The sequence below is a fragment of the Oncorhynchus masou genome, chromosome 21 (genome assembly GCF_036934945.1).
Source record: "Oncorhynchus masou masou isolate Uvic2021 chromosome 21, UVic_Omas_1.1, whole genome shotgun sequence".
In the NCBI taxonomy this organism is placed as follows: Eukaryota; Metazoa; Chordata; class Actinopteri; order Salmoniformes; family Salmonidae; genus Oncorhynchus; species Oncorhynchus masou.
In genome coordinates, this window is record NC_088232.1 from 20,383,353 (window position 1) to 20,400,194 (window position 16,842).

General features: G+C 46.3%; 1 protein-coding gene across 16 annotated transcripts in view; it reads left to right on the top strand.

Annotated features, from left to right (window-relative positions):
* The window catches only part of LOC135507939 (gephyrin-like), a 130,451-nt gene that overhangs the window by 99,519 nt on the left and 14,090 nt on the right, over positions 1 to 16,842 (top strand). For 9 of the 16 annotated variants that reach the window (XM_064927745.1, XM_064927751.1, XM_064927750.1 and 6 more), the window contains 3 exons: positions 1,375 to 1,417; positions 2,121 to 2,258; positions 2,946 to 2,990. In XM_064927745.1, coding sequence (XP_064783817.1) covers positions 1,375 to 1,417; positions 2,121 to 2,258; positions 2,946 to 2,990 — 226 coding nt within the window. The remainder of the gene's footprint in view (positions 1 to 1,374; positions 1,418 to 2,120; positions 2,259 to 2,945; positions 2,991 to 16,842) is intronic. The other 7 variants (XM_064927749.1, XM_064927754.1, XM_064927759.1 and 4 more) reach the window with 1 other exon arrangement.

Genomic DNA, 16,842 nt, shown 5'->3' on the forward strand with positions numbered 1-16,842 from the left:
ATTAACCCTTGACTATTGGATGTTCTTATAGGCACTTTAGTATTGCCAGTGTAACAGTATAGCTTCCGTCCCTCTCCTCGCTCCTCCCTGGGCTCGAACCAGCAACACAACAACAACAGCCACCACATCGAAGCAGCGTTACCCATGCAGAGCAAGGGAAACAAACACCCCAAGGCTCAGAGCGAGTGAAGTTTGAAATGCTATTAGCGCGCGCTAACTAGCTGGCCATTTCACTTCGGTTACACCAGCCTCATCTTGGGAGTTGATAGGCTTGAAGTCATAAACAGCGCAATGCTTGACACACAACAGAGCTGCTGGCAAAACGCACAAAAGTGCTGTTTGAATGAATGCCTACCTCTGCTCAGTCAGATACTTAGATACTTGTATGCTTGTATGCTCAGTCAGATTATATGCAACGCAGGACACGCTAGATAATATCTAGTAATATCATCAACCATGTGTAGTTAACTAGTGATTATGATTGATTTATTTTTATAAGATAAGTTTAATGCTAGCTAGCAACTTACCTTGGCTTACTGCATTCGCGTAACAGGCAGTCAGTCTCCTTGTGGAGTGCAACGAGAGAGAGGCAGGTCGTTATTGCGTTGGACTAGTTAACTGTAAGGTTTCGAGATTGGATCCCCCGAGCTGACAAGGTCTTTCTGCCCCTGAACGAGGCAGTTAACCCACTGCTCCTAGGCCATCATTGAAAATAAGAATTTGTTCTTAACTGACTTGCCTCGTTAAATAAAAATTAAATAAAGGCGGGGGGGGAACGGTGCCCAAAAAGTTATGAAAACTTTAAATCGGCCCTAATTTTATTTATATATATATATATATATATATATATATATATATATATATATATATATATATATATATATATATATATATATATATATATAAAAAAAAAACACCTGTAAAATACCGCTATACTACTGTGATGTGAAGCGAATCTCACCTCTTTCCCAAACCAACTCTAAACCAAACCTAAACCTCAGAGGCAGTGCCCCTTATCCATTCCCACTTTCCCCATACACATGTTCTGCTCAGTGAGACAGATCCACTATCCTTGGCCTAAGGCAGCCTCATCTTATCGATTTTGTTTGCCATTCATGTTCTGAGGATTGTCTTGATTGTGATTGTCCCTATGTTCTGCGTTAGTAGTTGAGGGATGTGTAGAATGTATATGGCCATTATATACACTGGCCATCCAGTATATTAGGGCCAGTGTGGAATGTTTGTATCCTTTTTGGACAGAGGCCTCTATTCCCATTGTGGTCTCACCTCAACCATTTCTCTCTCGCTGTTCTTCTTCCATTTTCCCCCCCTTCTCTATCTTCTTGCTCTCTCGCTCTCTCTCTCTCGCTCTAGGTTCAGTCGCGGTGTGGCAGCAAAGAGAACATCCTGAGAGCTAGTAAGTTATTTGATCGAGAATTTTCTGTGTGTGTGTTAGTGCTTATTTTTCTCTCTCAATTTCAGTTTTGATTTAAAAAATGTACATTAAATGCACTATGCTTTATGTGGATTGAGTACTTTAATAGCACTGAATAAAACGATACAAGTCCCATGGTGGTAGTAACTGACCACTTCTTAACCGTCAGTTATTCACATCGCATTACTTGAAGTAACCTGCTCAATGGATTATGGTCATTGTAGATAGTTTAGCTCAGAAAACGTGATAGTTATGTAGAACTTTGGCCTATTGGAAACTGCAACTTCCTATTACTTTGCACAGTTCGGGCATTATCTGATTTGTTTCTAGAGAAACTGCAGCACAATGTGTGCAACATGGGAAACACGAAATGTAATTCAAATAACTGAACCAACATCTGTCAGCTCAGCACTAGTGTTGGGGGGGGGGGGAGGGGCAGGGCTCCCGGGCTCCCTAATAAAACTCAGGGGGAAAACTGGTCGTCCTCACAAAAGTTGAGTGAAAGATTAGAGCCTTACCCTTATAGCTCTTGGCTTTTCTTACTAGCACTGACTTTGGTGATAGCTGCTTTATTGAAGAGTAGTTTTACTTAGAACTACATCACAGTCATAGTATGTGTGATGGTGAAAGACAACTATCCTCCCCATTACACTCTTTTCAACATTCTCCCGTCTCTGTCCATCAGGTCACAGTGCAGTGGACATCACCAAGGTGGCTCGCCGGCACCGCATGTCTCCCTTCCCCCTCACCTCCATGGATAAGGCCTTCATCACTGTACTGGAGATGACCCCTGTGCTCGGCACTGAGATCATCAACTACAGAGGTGGGTCGGACGGCCTGACTGACTGACAGTGGGACAGACGGACGGACAGACCAACAGAGACAAGTTGGAAAATTGACGGCCGGACAGACTAAAACACGGACGGACGGACGGAGAGACAGACAGACCGACGGAGAGACAGACAGACCGACGGAGAGACAGACAGACCGACGGAGAGACAGACAGACCGACGGAGAGACAGACAGACCGACGGAGAGACAGACAGACCGACGTACAGAAAGCTCAGTCATGCCCGTGTCACCGGACATGCCTTTCTTTCGGTCTCTAACATCAGCCATACTGCTCACTCAGTCTTCACTACTGTCTGTATTGCTGTTGACGCCATACTTCTCACTCAGTCTTCACTACTGTCTGTAGATGTTCTGTATGGCTGTTGACTCTATACCCTCTCTATACCCCTGACCTTCTGTCTGTAGATGTTCTGTATGGCTGTTGACTCTATACCCTCTCTATACCCCTGACCTTCTGTCTGTAGATGTTCTGTATGGCTGTTGACTCTATACCCTCTCTATACCCCTGACCTTCTGTCTAGATGTTCTGTATGGCTGTTGACGCCATACCCTCACTATACCCCTGACCCTATGTCTGTAGTTCCCTTTACCTATTGTCTGTATTACTGTCTGTCTGTGTCATATGTGTGTTGAGCCCATGATGTTTCTGTTCCTACAGCTGTTCCACCTGACCCAGATGCTCTCCATTCCACCCTGTCTATCGGTCTGTCTGAGTCCCCGCCTACCTGCCTGTTCTCATCTTTCAATGGCTTGATTGTTGATTGATTGATTGTTTTGCAAGCCAATAAACAGTGCATACCACTTGACTGTTGCATACACCTCCCTAACCATCCAGACCTTTGTCCAAGGGTATGTCGTTCTGTCCTTGAGCCGTTCTTGTCTATTAATGTTCTGTATTATGTCATGGTTCATGTTTTGTGTGGGACCCCAGGAAGAGTAGCTACGGCTTTCGCAACAGCTCACGGGGATCCTAATGAAATACCAAGGAAGTACATTGATGGTCCAGGTTGTGACTTCACATAGGTCAACTTTAGATGCTTAGGCTGCTCGTTTACACCAAGTAACCTGGGGTTTTCAAAGACACACTTGACAGTACATTTTACACCATGAATAGAGCTGGGGAAACTAGCTTCTGGTAAAATTGACCCATAGCTCTCTAGAATACGGAGCATGGTCACCCATACATATCAAGAATCCATAGTATTCACAAGTGCAGAATGAAAACCGGGTCAGTGTTGCTGATTGGTCTATTTATGGCTTCTGTGTGTGTCTATGGGAAGGGGTGTGCAGTGCTATATATTGGGGGTGGTTGGGATAATGTAGCACGTGTGTGAGCAACAACAACGGCCCCTAACCTGCGTGGCCCCCGGCAGGCCATGGTGGAGCAGACCCCATTTAAGCCCATTTGGCCCCTAGAGTGGGGCGGACTAGGGGAAAAAAACACCTTACTTTATCTCCGCCACAGCCATCACAGGAGGAGCGCCAAAGCAGGAGAGGAGAGCTGTGGCTGGGGGCCCGGGGGCCAATCATGCTAATGTCGCCTCCTTCCTGGCGCCCTGGCATTACACAGGTCAGTGATGTCATCGGTGACGTCATGCCTCCCTCCTCACCACCAACCACCACCCCACTGAAAAGAAGATGAAAAAAAAGAAATGACACCGCCCCCACTGCCTGCCCACTTCCCAGAGTGCCCACTGCCCAGACCATGGCAGACAGGGTTCCGGTTAGGGGTCTGTGGGCGACGGGACGACGACAACACCCTCCTCTCTCTTCACTGGGTCATTTCATCTCCTGACCACTAGGGGGCAATAGAGGGGCTAGGCCGGGCCATAGGCTGCTACTTGTGCTGATGTTGCGGTTGCTTCTGAATCTGTTGCATGATCTGGCTGCTTGCAAAACCCACCCACTATCCTCCTCCTCATATTACATTAGTATTGTACATTTATGGAGGACCTTTCACCACAATGGCCTGAGCAGTTGGGTTCAGTACCCACGCCGTGTTAGAATAACTCGGGAGAAGTTTGTAATGTATGTAAAAAAATATATATATGTAAATGCAGGAGTGGGCGAGTTTTACTCTGCCATACCTACCGCCCTCTGCCAGCACAGCGAAGGTCAAATGGTGAGGGCTCGAGTTCATCCACCCCCTGCCAGTTGTGAGTGGCATCTATGTGGGTAGAAGAGATGCCCACTACCCACCCAGGCAGCACATAGACACACAGGGTTGAACATTGGGGAAACAAAACACCCCACAGCTCAGACAAAACGTCTCAGAACAACCATGTTCTTTGTGCTTGTTAAGTTTTTTTTGCAGGGCGTCCTGCTCCATTGATTTCACTTGTTCTCTGCTCCAAGCCTGAATAATAGATTTTGTATATGTTGGAGCCGTTTCCGTTTCTCTCCTTTCTCCATCTTTCCTCCTTTCCTCTCTCTTTCTTACCCCCTCTCTCTTCTTTATGTCAGCCATGAGAGAAGTGAGTGACCCAATTCTGGGAGCGCTTTCTGTGTTGTCATTTCCCATCTCCCATCATCTGCATATGCAACAGCCGCTGGGCACAAGTTTTTCGTCCACCACGGGACGGGGGAGGCACCCAATCAGGCTCGAGCGAGTAAGGCCTAGAGCGAGGCACACTGCAGACAGTGGGACAGGAAGGAACACACACTCTTTGTGATGTTAACGCACAGAGCGTCAGGGGAATTTAAAGCCAGTGCATGACCCCGTCACTAACGTAACCCAAGAACACATTCAGGAAGGTGATGACACAAGAGGAAGGTGATGACACAAGAGGTCCCTGAACTCCCAGAACAAAAGGGCTTGAGAGAGAGAGAGATATAAATATAAGTTCACCTCACCAATCAACAGTGGTTGAAGGTCGCCTGAGGGGGGGTCGAGCAGTTTGAATCCCACCCACTGTCCAAAAAGAAAGGCGGACCAAGGCACTCTTCACCCACTGTCCATTGAACAGTCTCTCCTCCCAACTGTCCTGTCTCTGAAAGAAAACAGTACGTGTAGAGGCCCGACTGTGTGAGATAAAGTTGAGCATCACTCACACCGTGAGTTAGTGCATCGACGGGCCATAGGCTCTCTGAGACCAACCCAAAGTAAATATGGGCAATGGTGTAGCGTCTGCGCCAGGAAAAACGGTTCATAAATCTTTGAAATGGCCTGTTGACTCTCTCCGATGGCAGTAAGTAAGGACTCGGGGTACTTTTACAGTGCTGTTTTCTCTTGTTGGTTAATATAATGATAAAAGGAACACCTAAGAGATTGATGGGCCCAGAGGGATGGATATTGGATATTTAAACTAAATTCAGGAGGTGGAGGCTGTGCCGGTGTTGTAAGAATCACTGTTGGTGTTTTGGTAGTAAAGCTATCACAGGTGTACAAACACACACACACACACACACACATCAGGCATCAGGAATGTCTGTCTGTCCTGTTATGAGGAAATAAAGTGTAGTGGGAATATTTTATGGTATCTGTCTTTGTTTGTTGCTCCTGTTGTGGTGTGTAATGCATCAGGTTGCAGTTTTTCTGTTCTAATAGAGAGCATATGTTTCTATTTTTGAGGGCCCATTGTGCCAACCTGTCTCGTCGTTGTGTGTGTGTGTATTTTCTGCTGTGTGTGTAGTTGTATTCTGTCTTGCGTTCCATGGGGAGTTGTGCGATTGTTATTAACCAGCTACATTTTGGTTGTCTTGTCAGCCAGCTTGACGGAGGCGAGGCGAGTGTGTCGTGGTGCTCCGTTCGCTGTGTATTTGTCTGTTTCCATAGATACCTCCGTGTCCATCTGTTTGATCACGGTATAAAAGACATGTTCTATATTTAGCTGCTCATCAGATGTGGTATTTTATAACAGTAAGTCTCCTCTAATCATCCTTCAATAGAGGAGAAGCCTGCTTGCACTCTCTCTTTCGCTCTCTCTCTTTCTCGCATCTCTCTTTTGCTCTCTTTCTTTCTCTCGCTCTCGCTATTTCTCTCCCTCCCTCGTTATTTCTCTCTCCCTCGTTATTTCTCTCTCTCCCTTGCTATTTCTCTCTCTCCCTCGCTATTTCTCTCTCTCCCTCGCTATTTCTCTCTCTCCCTCGCTATTTCTCTCTCTCTCCCTCGCTATTTCTCTCTCTCTCCCTCGCTATTTCTCTCTCTCTCCCTCGCTATTTCTCTCTCTCTCCCTCGCTATTTCTCTCTCTCTCCCTCGCTATTTCTCTCTCTCTCCCTCGCTATTTCTCTCTCTCTCCCTCGCTATTTCTCTCTCTCGCTATTTCTCTCTCTCTCTCTCTCGCTATTTCTCTCTCGCTATTTCTCTCTCTCGCTATTTCTCTCTCTCTCTCTCGCTATTTCTCTCTCTCTCGCTATTTCTCTCTCTCTCTCGCTATTTCTCTCTCTCTCTCGCTATTTCTCTCTCTCTCTCTCGCTATTTCTCTCTCTCGCTATTTCTCTCTCTCGCTATTTCTCTCTCTCGCTATTTCTCTCTCGCTATTTCTCTCTCTTTCTCTCTCTCGCTATTTCTCTCTCGCTATTTCTCGCTCTCTCCCTCTCACTATTTTTCTCTCTCGCTATTTCTCTCTCTCGCTATTTCTCTCTCTCGCTATTTCTCTCTCTTTCTCTCTCTCGCTATTTTTCTCTCTCTCGCTATTTCTCGCTCTCTCCCTCTCGCTATTTTTCTCTCTCGCTATTTTTCGCTCTTGCTATTTTTCTCTCTCGCTCTCTCTCCCTCTCGCTCTCTCGCTCTCTCCCCTCTCGCTCTCTCCCCTCGCTCTCTCCCCTCTCGCTCTCTCCCCACTCGCTCTCTCCCCACTCGCTCTCTCCCCTCTCGCTCTCTCCCCTCTCGCTCTCTCCCCTCTCGCTCTCTCCCCTCTCGCTCTCTCCCCTCTCGCTCTCTCCCCACTCGCTCTCTCCCCTCTCGCTCTCTCCCCACTCGCTCTCTCCCCTCTCGCTCTCTCCCCTCTCGCTCTCTCCCCTCTTGCTATTTTTCGCTCTCACTTTCTCTCGCGCTATTTTTCGCTCTCGCTCTCTCTCGCTATTTCTCTCTCTCGCTATTTCTCTCTCTCGCTATTTCTCTCTCTCGCACGCTATTTTTCTCGCTCTCGCTATTTCTCTCTCTCGCTATTTTTCTCTCTCGCTATTTTTCTCTCTCGCTCTCTCGCTATTTTTCTCTCTCTCTCGCTATTTTTCTTTCGCTCTCTATCGCTATTTTCGCTCTCTCTCGCTATTTCTCTCTCTCTCTCTCGCTATTTCTCTCTCTCTCGCTATTTCTCGCTCTCTCCGTCTCGCTATTTTTCTCTCTCGCTATTTTTCTCTCTCGCTCTCTCACTATTTTTCTCTCTCTCTCGCTATTTTTCTTTCGCTCTCTATCGCTATTTTTCGCTCTCTCTCGCTATTTCTCTCTCTCTCTCTCTCTCGCTATTTCTCTCGCTATTTCTCTCTCTCCCTTGCTATTTCTCTCTCTCCCTCGCTATTTCTCTCTCTCCCTCGCTATTTCTCTCTCTCCCTCGCTATTTCTCTCTCTCCCTCGCTATTTCTCTCTCTCCCTCGCTATTTCTCTCTCTCTCCCTCGCTATTTCTCTCTCTCTCCCTCGCTATTTCTCTCTCTCTCCCTCGCTATTTCTCTCTCTCTCCCTCGCTATTTCTCTCTCTCTCCCTCGCTATTTCTCTCTCTCGCTATTTCTCTCTCTCGCTATTTCTCTCTCTCGCTATTTCTCTCTCTCTCTCTCTCTCTCTATTTCTCTCTCTCTCTCGCTATTTCTCTCTCTCTCTCTCGCTATTTCTCTCTCTCTCTCTCGCTATTTCTCTCTCTCTCTCTCGCTATTTCTCTCTCTCTCGCTATTTCTCTCTCTCTCGCTATTTCTCTCTCTCGCTATTTCTCTCTCTCGCTATTTCTCTCTCTCGCTATTTCTCTCTCGCTATTTCTCTCTCTTTCTCTCTCTCGCTATTTCTCTCTCGCTATTTCTCGCTCTCGCTATTTTTCTCTCTCGCTCTCTCTCTTGCTATTTTTCTCGCTCTCTCCCTCTCGCTATTTTTCGCTCTCTCTCTCGCTATTTCTCTCTCTCTCTCTCTCTCGCTATTTCTCTCTCTCTCTCGCTATTTCTCTCTCTCTCGCTATTTCTCTCTCTCTCGCTATTTCTCTCTCGCTATTTCTCTCTCGCTATTTCTCTCCCTCTCGCTATTTCTCTCCCTCTCGCTATTTTTCTCCCTCTCGCTATTTTTCTCTCTCTCTCGCTATTTTTCTCTCTCTCTCGCTATTTTTCTCTCTCTCTCGCTATTTTTCTCTCTCTCGCTATTTCTCTCTCGCTATTTCTCTCGCTCTCGCTATTTCTCTCTCTCTCGCTCTCGCTATTTTGCTCTCTCGCTATTTCTCTCTCTCTCTCGCTATCTTTCTCGCTCTCTCTCTCTCTCGCTATTTTTCTTGCTCTCCCTCTTGCTATTTTTCTCTCTCGCTATTTTTTCTCTCTCGCTATTTTTCTCTCGCTATTTTTCGCTCTCGCTATTTTTCGCTCTCGCTATTTTTCGCTCTCGCTATTTCTCTCTCTCTCGCTATTTCTCTCTCTCGCTATTTCTCTCTCACTATTTCTCTCGCTATTTCTCTCTCGCTATTTTTCTCTCTCTCTCTGTCTTGCTATTTCTCTCTGTCTCGCTATTTCTCTCGCTATTTCTCTCTCTCTCTTGCGCTATTTCTCTCTCGCTATTTTTCTCTCTCTCCCTCTTGCTATTTTTCTCCCTCTCGCTATTTTTCTCCCTCTCGCTATTTTTCTCCCTCTCGCTATTTTTCTCCCTCACGCTATTTTTCTTTCTCTCTCGCTATTTTTCTCCCTCTCGCTATTTTTCTTTCTCTCTCTATTTTTCTCTCTCTCTCTCTATTTTTCTCTCTCTCTCGCTATTTTTCTCTCTCTCTCGCTATTTTTCTCTCTCTCTCTCTCGCTATTTTCCTCTCTCTCGCTCTCTCTATTTCTCTCTCGCTATTTCTCTCTCGCTCTCGCTATTTCTCTCTCGCTCTCGCTATTTCTCTCTCTCTCACTCTCGCTATTTCTCTCTCTCTCACTCTCGCTATTTCGCTCTCTCTCTCTCGCTATTTCTCTCTCTTTCTCTCTCTCGCTATTTTTCTCTCTCTCGCTATTTCTCGCTCTCTCCCTCTCGCTATTTTTCTCTCTCGCTATTTTTCGCTCTCTTGCTATTTTTCTCTCTCGCTCTCTCTCCCTCTCGCTCTCTCGCTCTCTCCCCTCTCGCTCTCTCCCCTCGCTCTCTCCCCTCTCGCTCTCTCCCCACTCGCTCTCTCCCCACTCGCTCTCTCCCCTCTCGCTCTCTCCCCTCTCGCTCTCTCCCCTCTCGCTCTCTCCCCTCTCGCTCTCTCCCCACTCGCTCTCTCCCCTCTCGCTCTCTCCCCACTCGCTCTCTCCCCTCTCGCTCTCTCCCCTCTCGCTCTCTCCCCTCTTGCTATTTTTCGCTCTCACTTTCTCTCGCGCTATTTTTCGCTCTCGCTCTCTCTCGCTATTTCTCTCTCTCGCTATTTCTCTCTCTCGCTATTTCTCTCTCTCGCACGCTATTTTTCTCGCTCTCGCTATTTCTCTCTCTCGCTATTTTTCTCTCTCGCTATTTTTCTCTCTCGCTCTCTCGCTATTTTTCTCTCTCTCTCGCGCTATTTTTCTTTCGCTCTCTATCGCTATTTTTCGCTCTCTCTCGCTATTTCTCTCTCTCTCTCTCGCTATTTCTCTCTCTCTCGCTATTTCTCGCTCTCTCCGTCTCGCTATTTTTCTCTCTCGCTATTTTTCTCTCTCGCTCTCTCACTATTTTTCTCTCTCTCTCGCGCTATTTTTCTTTCGCTCTCTATCGCTATTTTTCGCTCTCTCTCGCTATTTCTCTCTCTCTCTCTCTCTCGCTATTTCTCTCGCTATTTCTCTCTCTCCCTTGCTATTTCTCTCTCTCCCTCGCTATTTCTCTCTCTCCCTCGCTATTTCTCTCTCTCCCTCGCTATTTCTCTCTCTCCCTCGCTATTTCTCTCTCTCTCCCTCGCTATTTCTCTCTCTCTCCCTCGCTATTTCTCTCTCTCTCCCTCGCTATTTCTCTCTCTCTCCCTCGCTATTTCTCTCTCTCTCCCTCGCTATTTCTCTCTCTCTCCCTCGCTATTTCTCTCTCTCGCTATTTCTCTCTCTCGCTATTTCTCTCTCTCTCTCTCTCTCGCTATTTCTCTCTCTCTCTCGCTATTTCTCTCTCTCTCTCTCTCTCGCTATTTCTCTCTCTCTCTCTCGCTATTTCTCTCTCTCTCGCTATTTCTCTCTCTCTCGCTATTTCTCTCTCTCGCTATTTCTCTCTCTCGCTATTTCTCTCTCTCGCTATTTCTCTCTCGCTATTTCTCTCTCTTTCTCTCTCTCGCTATTTCTCTCTCGCTATTTCTCGCTCTCGCTATTTTTCTCTCTCGCTCTCTCTCTTGCTATTTTTCTCGCTCTCTCCCTCTCGCTATTTTTCGCTCTCTCGCTCTCTCTCTCGCTATTTCTCTCTCTCTCTCTCTCTCGCTATTTCTCTCTCTCTCTCGCTATTTCTCTCTCTCTCGCTATTTCTCTCTCTCTCGCTATTTCTCTCTCGCTATTTCTCTCTCGCTATTTCTCTCCCTCTCGCTATTTCTCTCCCTCTCGCTATTTTTCTCCCTCTCGCTATTTTTCTCTCTCTCTCGCTATTTTTCTCTCTCTCTCGCTATTTTTCTCTCTCTCTCGCTATTTTTCTCTCTCTCGCTATTTCTCTCTCGCTATTTCTCTCGCTCTCGCTATTTCTCTCTCTCTCGCTCTCGCTATTTTGCTCTCTCGCTATTTCTCTCTCTCTCTCGCTATCTTTCTCGCTCTCTCTCTCTCGCTATTTTTCTTGCTCTCCCTCTTGCTATTTTTCTCTCTCGCTATTTTTCTCTCTCGCTATTTTTCTCTCGCTATTTTTCGCTCTCGCTATTTTTCGCTCTCGCTATTTTTCGCTCTCGCTATTTCTCTCTCTCTCGCTATTTCTCTCTCTCGCTATTTCTCTCTCACTATTTCTCTCGCTATTTCTCTCTCGCTATTTTTCTCTCTCTCTCTGTCTTGCTATTTCTCTCTGTCTCGCTATTTCTCTCGCTATTTCTCTCTCTCTCTTGCGCTATTTCTCTCTCGCTATTTTTCTCTCTCTCCCTCTTGCTATTTTTCTCCCTCTCGCTATTTTTCTCCCTCTCGCTATTTTTCTCCCTCTCGCTATTTTTCTCCCTCACGCTATTTTTCTTTCTCTCTCGCTATTTTTCTCCCTCTCGCTATTTTTCTTTCTCTCTCTATTTTTCTCTCTCTCTCTCTATTTTTCTCTCTCTCTCGCTATTTTTCTCTCTCTCTCGCTATTTTTCTCTCTCTCTCTCTCGCTATTTTCCTCTCTCTCGCTCTCTCTATTTCTCTCTCGCTATTTCTCTCTCGCTCTCGCTATTTCTCTCTCTCTCGCTCTCGCTATTTCTCTCTCTCTCACTCTCGCTATTTCTCTCTCTCTCACTCTCGCTATTTCGCTCTCTCTCTCTCGCTATTTCTCTCTCTCTCTCGCTATCTTTCTCGCTCTCTCTCTCGCTATTTTTCTCGCTCTCCCTCTCGCTATTTTTCTCTCTCGCTATTTTCTCTCGCTATTTTTCGCTCTCGCTATTTCTCTCTTTCTCTCGCTCTCGCTATTTTTCTCACTCTCTCTCTCGCTATTTTTCTCGCTCTCTCTCGCTATTTTTCTCGCTCTCTCTCGCTATTTTTCTCGCTCTCTCGCTATTTCTCTCTCGCTTTTTCTCTCTCGCTCTCGCTATTTCTCTCTCGCTATTTCTCTCGCTCTCGCTATCTCTCTCTCTCTCTCCTCGCTATTTTTCTCACTCTCTCGCTATTTCTCTCTCGCTTTTTCTCTCTCGCTCTCGCTATTTCTCTCTCGCTATTTCTCTCGCTCTCGCTATTTCTCTCTCGCTACTTTCTCTCTCTCTCTCTCTCTCGCTCTCTCTCTCGCGCGCTATTTCTCGCTCTCTCTCTCTCTCGCGCTATTTCTCGCTCTCGCGCTATTTCTCTCTCGCTATTTCTCTCTCTCTCGCTATTTCTCTCTCTCTCGCTATTTTTTTCTCTCTCGCTCTCTCTCGCTATTTTTCTCTCTCGCTCTCTCCCTCTCGCTATTTTTCTCTCCCTCTCGCTATTTTTCTCTCTCTCGCTATTTTTCTCTCTCGCTCTCTCTCTCTCGCTATTTTTCTCTCTCGCTCTCTCCCTCTCGCTATTTTTCTCTCCCTCTCGCTATTTCTCTCTCTCTCGCTATTTTTCTCTCTTGCTCTCTCTCTCTCGCTATTTTTCTCTCTCGCTCTCTCCCTCTCGCTATTTTTCTCTCCCTCTCGCTATTTTTCTCTCCCTCTCGCTATTTCTCTCTCTCTCGCTATTTTTCTCTCTCGCTCTCTCTCACTATTTTTCTCTCTCGCTCTCCCTCTCGCTATTTTTCTCTCCCTCTCGCTAATTTTCTCTCTCGCTATTTTTCTCGCTCGCTCTCTCTCTCGCTATTTTTCTCGCTCTCCCTCTCGCTATTTTTCTCTCTCGCTATTTTTCGCTCTCGCTATTTTTCGCTCGCTATTTTTCGCTCTCGCTATTTCTCTCTCTTTCTCTCGCTCTCGCTATTTTTCTCGCTCTCTCTCGCTATTTTTCTCGCTCTCGCTCTCTCGCTATTTCTCTCTCGCTTTTTCGCTCTCGCTATTTCTCTCTCGCTATTTCTCTCGCTCTCGCTATCTCTCTCTCTCTCTCTCGCTATCTTTCTCGCTCTCTCTCTCTCGCTATCTTTCTCGCTCTCGCTATTTCTCTCTCGCTTTTTCTCTCTCGCTCTCGCTATTTCTCTCTCGCTATTTCTCTCGCTCTCGCTATCTCTCTCTCTCTCTCCTCGCTATTTTTCTCACTCTCTCGCTATTTCTCTCTCGCTTTTTCTCTCTCGCTCTCGCTATTTCTCTCTCGCTATTTCTCTCGCTCTCGCTATTTCTCTCTCGCTACTTTCTCTCTCTCTCTCTCTCTCGCTCTCTCTCTCGCGCTATTTCTCGCTCTCTCTCTCTCTCGCGCTATTTCTCGCTCTCGCGCTATTTCTCTCTCGCTATTTCTCTCTCTCTCGCTATTTCTCTCTCTCTCGCTATTTTTTTCTCTCTCGCTCTCTCTCGCTATTTTTTCTCTCTCGCTCTCTCCCTCTCGCTATTTTTCTCTCCCTCTCGCTATTTTTCTCTCTCTCGCTATTTTTCTCTCTCGCTCTCTCTCTCTCGCTATTTTTCTCTCTCGCTCTCTCCCTCTCGCTATTTTTTCTCTCCCTCTCGCTATTTCTCTCTCTCTCGCTATTTTTCTCTCTTGCTCTCTCTCTCTCGCTATTTTTCTCTCTCGCTCTCTCCCTCTCGCTATTTTTCTCTCCCTCTCGCTATTTTTCTCTCCCTCTCGCTATTTCTCTCTCTCTCGCTATTTTTCTCTCTCGCTCTCTCTCACTATTTTTCTCTCTCGCTCTCCCTCTCGCTATTTTTCTCTCCCTCTCGCTAATTTTCTCTCTCGCTATTTTTCTCGCTCGCTCTCTCTCTCGCTATTTTTCTCGCTCTCCCTCTCGCTATTTTTCTCTCTCGCTATTTTTCGCTCTCGCTATTTTTCGCTCGCTATTTTTCGCTCTCGCTATTTCTCTCTCTTTCTCTCGCTCTCGCTATTTTTCTCGCTCTCTCTCGCTATTTTTCTCGCTCTCGCTCTCTCGCTATTTCTCTCTCGCTTTTTCGCTCTCGCTATTTCTCTCTCGCTATTTCTCTCGCTCTCGCTATCTCTCTCTCTCTCTCTCGCTATCTTTCTCGCTCTCTCTCTCTCGCTATCTTTCTCGCTCTCGCTATTTCTCTCTCGCTTTTTCTCTCTCGCTCTCGCTATTTCTCTCGCTCTCGCTATTTCTCTCGCTATTTCTCTCTCTCTCGCTATTTCTCTCTCTCTCTCGCTATTTTTTTCTCTCTCGCTCTCTCGCTATCTTTCTCGCTATTTTTCTCGCTCTCGCACTCTCTCTCGCTATTTTTCTCTCTCGCTATTTCTCTCTCTCTCGCTATTTCTCTCTCTCTCGCTATTTCTCTCTCTCTCGCTATTTCTCTCTCTCTCGCTATTTCTCTCTCTCTCGCTATTTCTCTCTCTCGCTATTTTTTTCTCTCTCGCTCTCTCTCTCTCGCTATTTCTCCCTCTCGCTATTTTTCTCTCTCTCGCTATTTCTCTCTCGCTATTTCTCTCGCTCTCGCTATTTCTCTCTCTCTCGCTCTCGCTATTTTGCTCTCTCGCTATTTCTCTCTCTCTCTCGCTATCTTTCTCGCTCTCTCTCTCTCTCGCTATTTTTCTTGCTCTCCCTCTTGCTATTTTTCTCTCTCGCTATTTTTCTCTCTCGCTATTTTTCTCTCTCGCTATTTTTCGCTCTCGCTATTTTTCGCTCTCGCTATTTTTCGCTCTCGCTATTTCTCTCTCTCTCGCTATTTCTCTCTCTCGCTATTTCTCTCTCACTATTTCTCTCGCTATTTCTCTCTCGCTATTTTTCTCTCTCTCTCTGTCTTGCTATTTCTCTCTGTCTCGCTATTTCTCTCGCTATTTCTCTCTCTCTCTTGCGCTATTTCTCTCTCGCTATTTTTCTCTCTCTCCCTCTTGCTATTTTTCTCCCTCTCGCTATTTTTCTCCCTCTCGCTATTTTTCTCCCTCTCGCTATTTTTCTCCCTCACGCTATTTTTCTTTCTCTCTCGCTATTTTTCTCCCTCTCGCTATTTTTCTTTCTCTCTCTATTTTTCTCTCTCTCTCTCTATTTTTCTCTCTCTCTCGCTATTTTTCTCTCTCTCTCGCTATTTTTCTCTCTCTCTCTCTCGCTATTTTCCTCTCTCTCGCTCTCTCTATTTCTCTCTCGCTATTTCTCTCTCGCTCTCGCTATTTCTCTCTCTCTCGCTCTCGCTATTTCTCTCTCTCTCACTCTCGCTATTTCGCTCTCTCTCTCTCTCGCTATTTCTCTCTCTCTCTCGCTATCTTTCTCGCTCTCTCTCTCGCTATTTTTCTCGCTCTCCCTCTCGCTATTTTTCTCTCTCGCTATTTTCTCTCGCTATTTTTCGCTCTCGCTATTTCTCTCTTTCTCTCGCTCTCGCTATTTTTCTCACTCTCTCTCTCGCTATTTTTCTCGCTCTCTCTCGCTATTTTTCTCGCTCTCTCTCGCTATTTTTCTCGCTCTCTCGCTATTTCTCTCGCTTTTTCTCTCTCGCTCTCGCTATTTCTCTCTCGCTATTTCTCTCGCTCTCGCTATCTCTCTCTCTCTCTCCTCGCTATTTTTCTCACTCTCTCGCTATTTCTCTCTCGCTTTTTCTCTCTCGCTCTCGCTATTTCTCTCTCGCTATTTCTCTCGCTCTCGCTATTTCTCTCTCGCTACTTTCTCTCTCTCTCTCTCGCTCTCTCTCTCGCGCTATTTCTCGCTCTCTCTCTCTCTCTCTCGCGCTATTTCTCGCTCTCGCGCTATTTCTCTCTCGCTATTTCTCTCTCTCTCGCTATTTCTCTCTCTCTCGCTATTTTTTCTCTCTCGCTCTCTCTCGCTATTTTTCTCTCTCGCTCTCTCCCTCTCGCTATTTTTTCTCCCTCTCGCTATTTTTCTCTCTCTCGCTATTTTTCTCTCTCGCTCTCTCTCTCTCGCTATTTTTCTCTCTCGCTCTCTCCCTCTCGCTATTTTTCTCTCCCTCTCGCTATTTCTCTCTCTCTCGCTATTTTTCTCTCTTGCTCTCTCTCTCTCGCTATTTTTCTCTCTCGCTCTCTCCCTCTCGCTATTTTTCTCTCCCTCTCGCTATTTTTCTCTCCCTCTCGCTATTTCTCTCTCTCTCGCTATTTTTCTCTCTCGCTCTCTCTCACTATTTTTCTCTCTCGCTCTCCCTCTCGCTATTTTTCTCTCCCTCTCGCTAATTTTCTCTCTCTCGCTATTTTTCTCGCTCGCTCTCTCTCTCGCTATTTTTCTCGCTCTCCCTCTCGCTATTTTTCTCTCTCGCTATTTTTCGCTCTCGCTATTTTTCGCTCTCGCTATTTCTCTCTCTTTCTCTCGCTCTCGCTATTTTTCTCGCTCTCTCTCGCTATTTTTCTCGCTCTCGCTCTCTCGCTATTTCTCTCTCGCTTTTTCGCTCTCGCTATTTCTCTCTCGCTATTTCTCTCGCTCTCGCTATCTCTCTCTCTCTCTCTCGCTATCTTTCTCGCTCTCTCTCTCTCGCTATCTTTCTCGCTCTCGCTATTTCTCTCTCGCTTTTTCTCTCTCGCTCTCGCTATTTCTCTCGCTCTCGCTATTTCTCTCGCTATTTCTCTCTCTCTCGCTATTTCTCTCTCTCTCTCGCTATTTTTTTCTCTCTCGCTCTCTCGCTATCTTTCTCGCTATTTTTCTCGCTCTCGCACTCTCTCTCGCTATTTTTCTCTCTCGCTATTTCTCTCTCTCTCGCTATTTCTCTCTCTCTCGCTATTTCTCTCTCTCTCGCTATTTCTCTCTCTCTCGCTATTTCTCTCTCTCGCTATTTTTTTCTCTCTCGCTCTCTCTCTCTCGCTATTTCTCCCTCTCGCTATTTTTCTCTCCC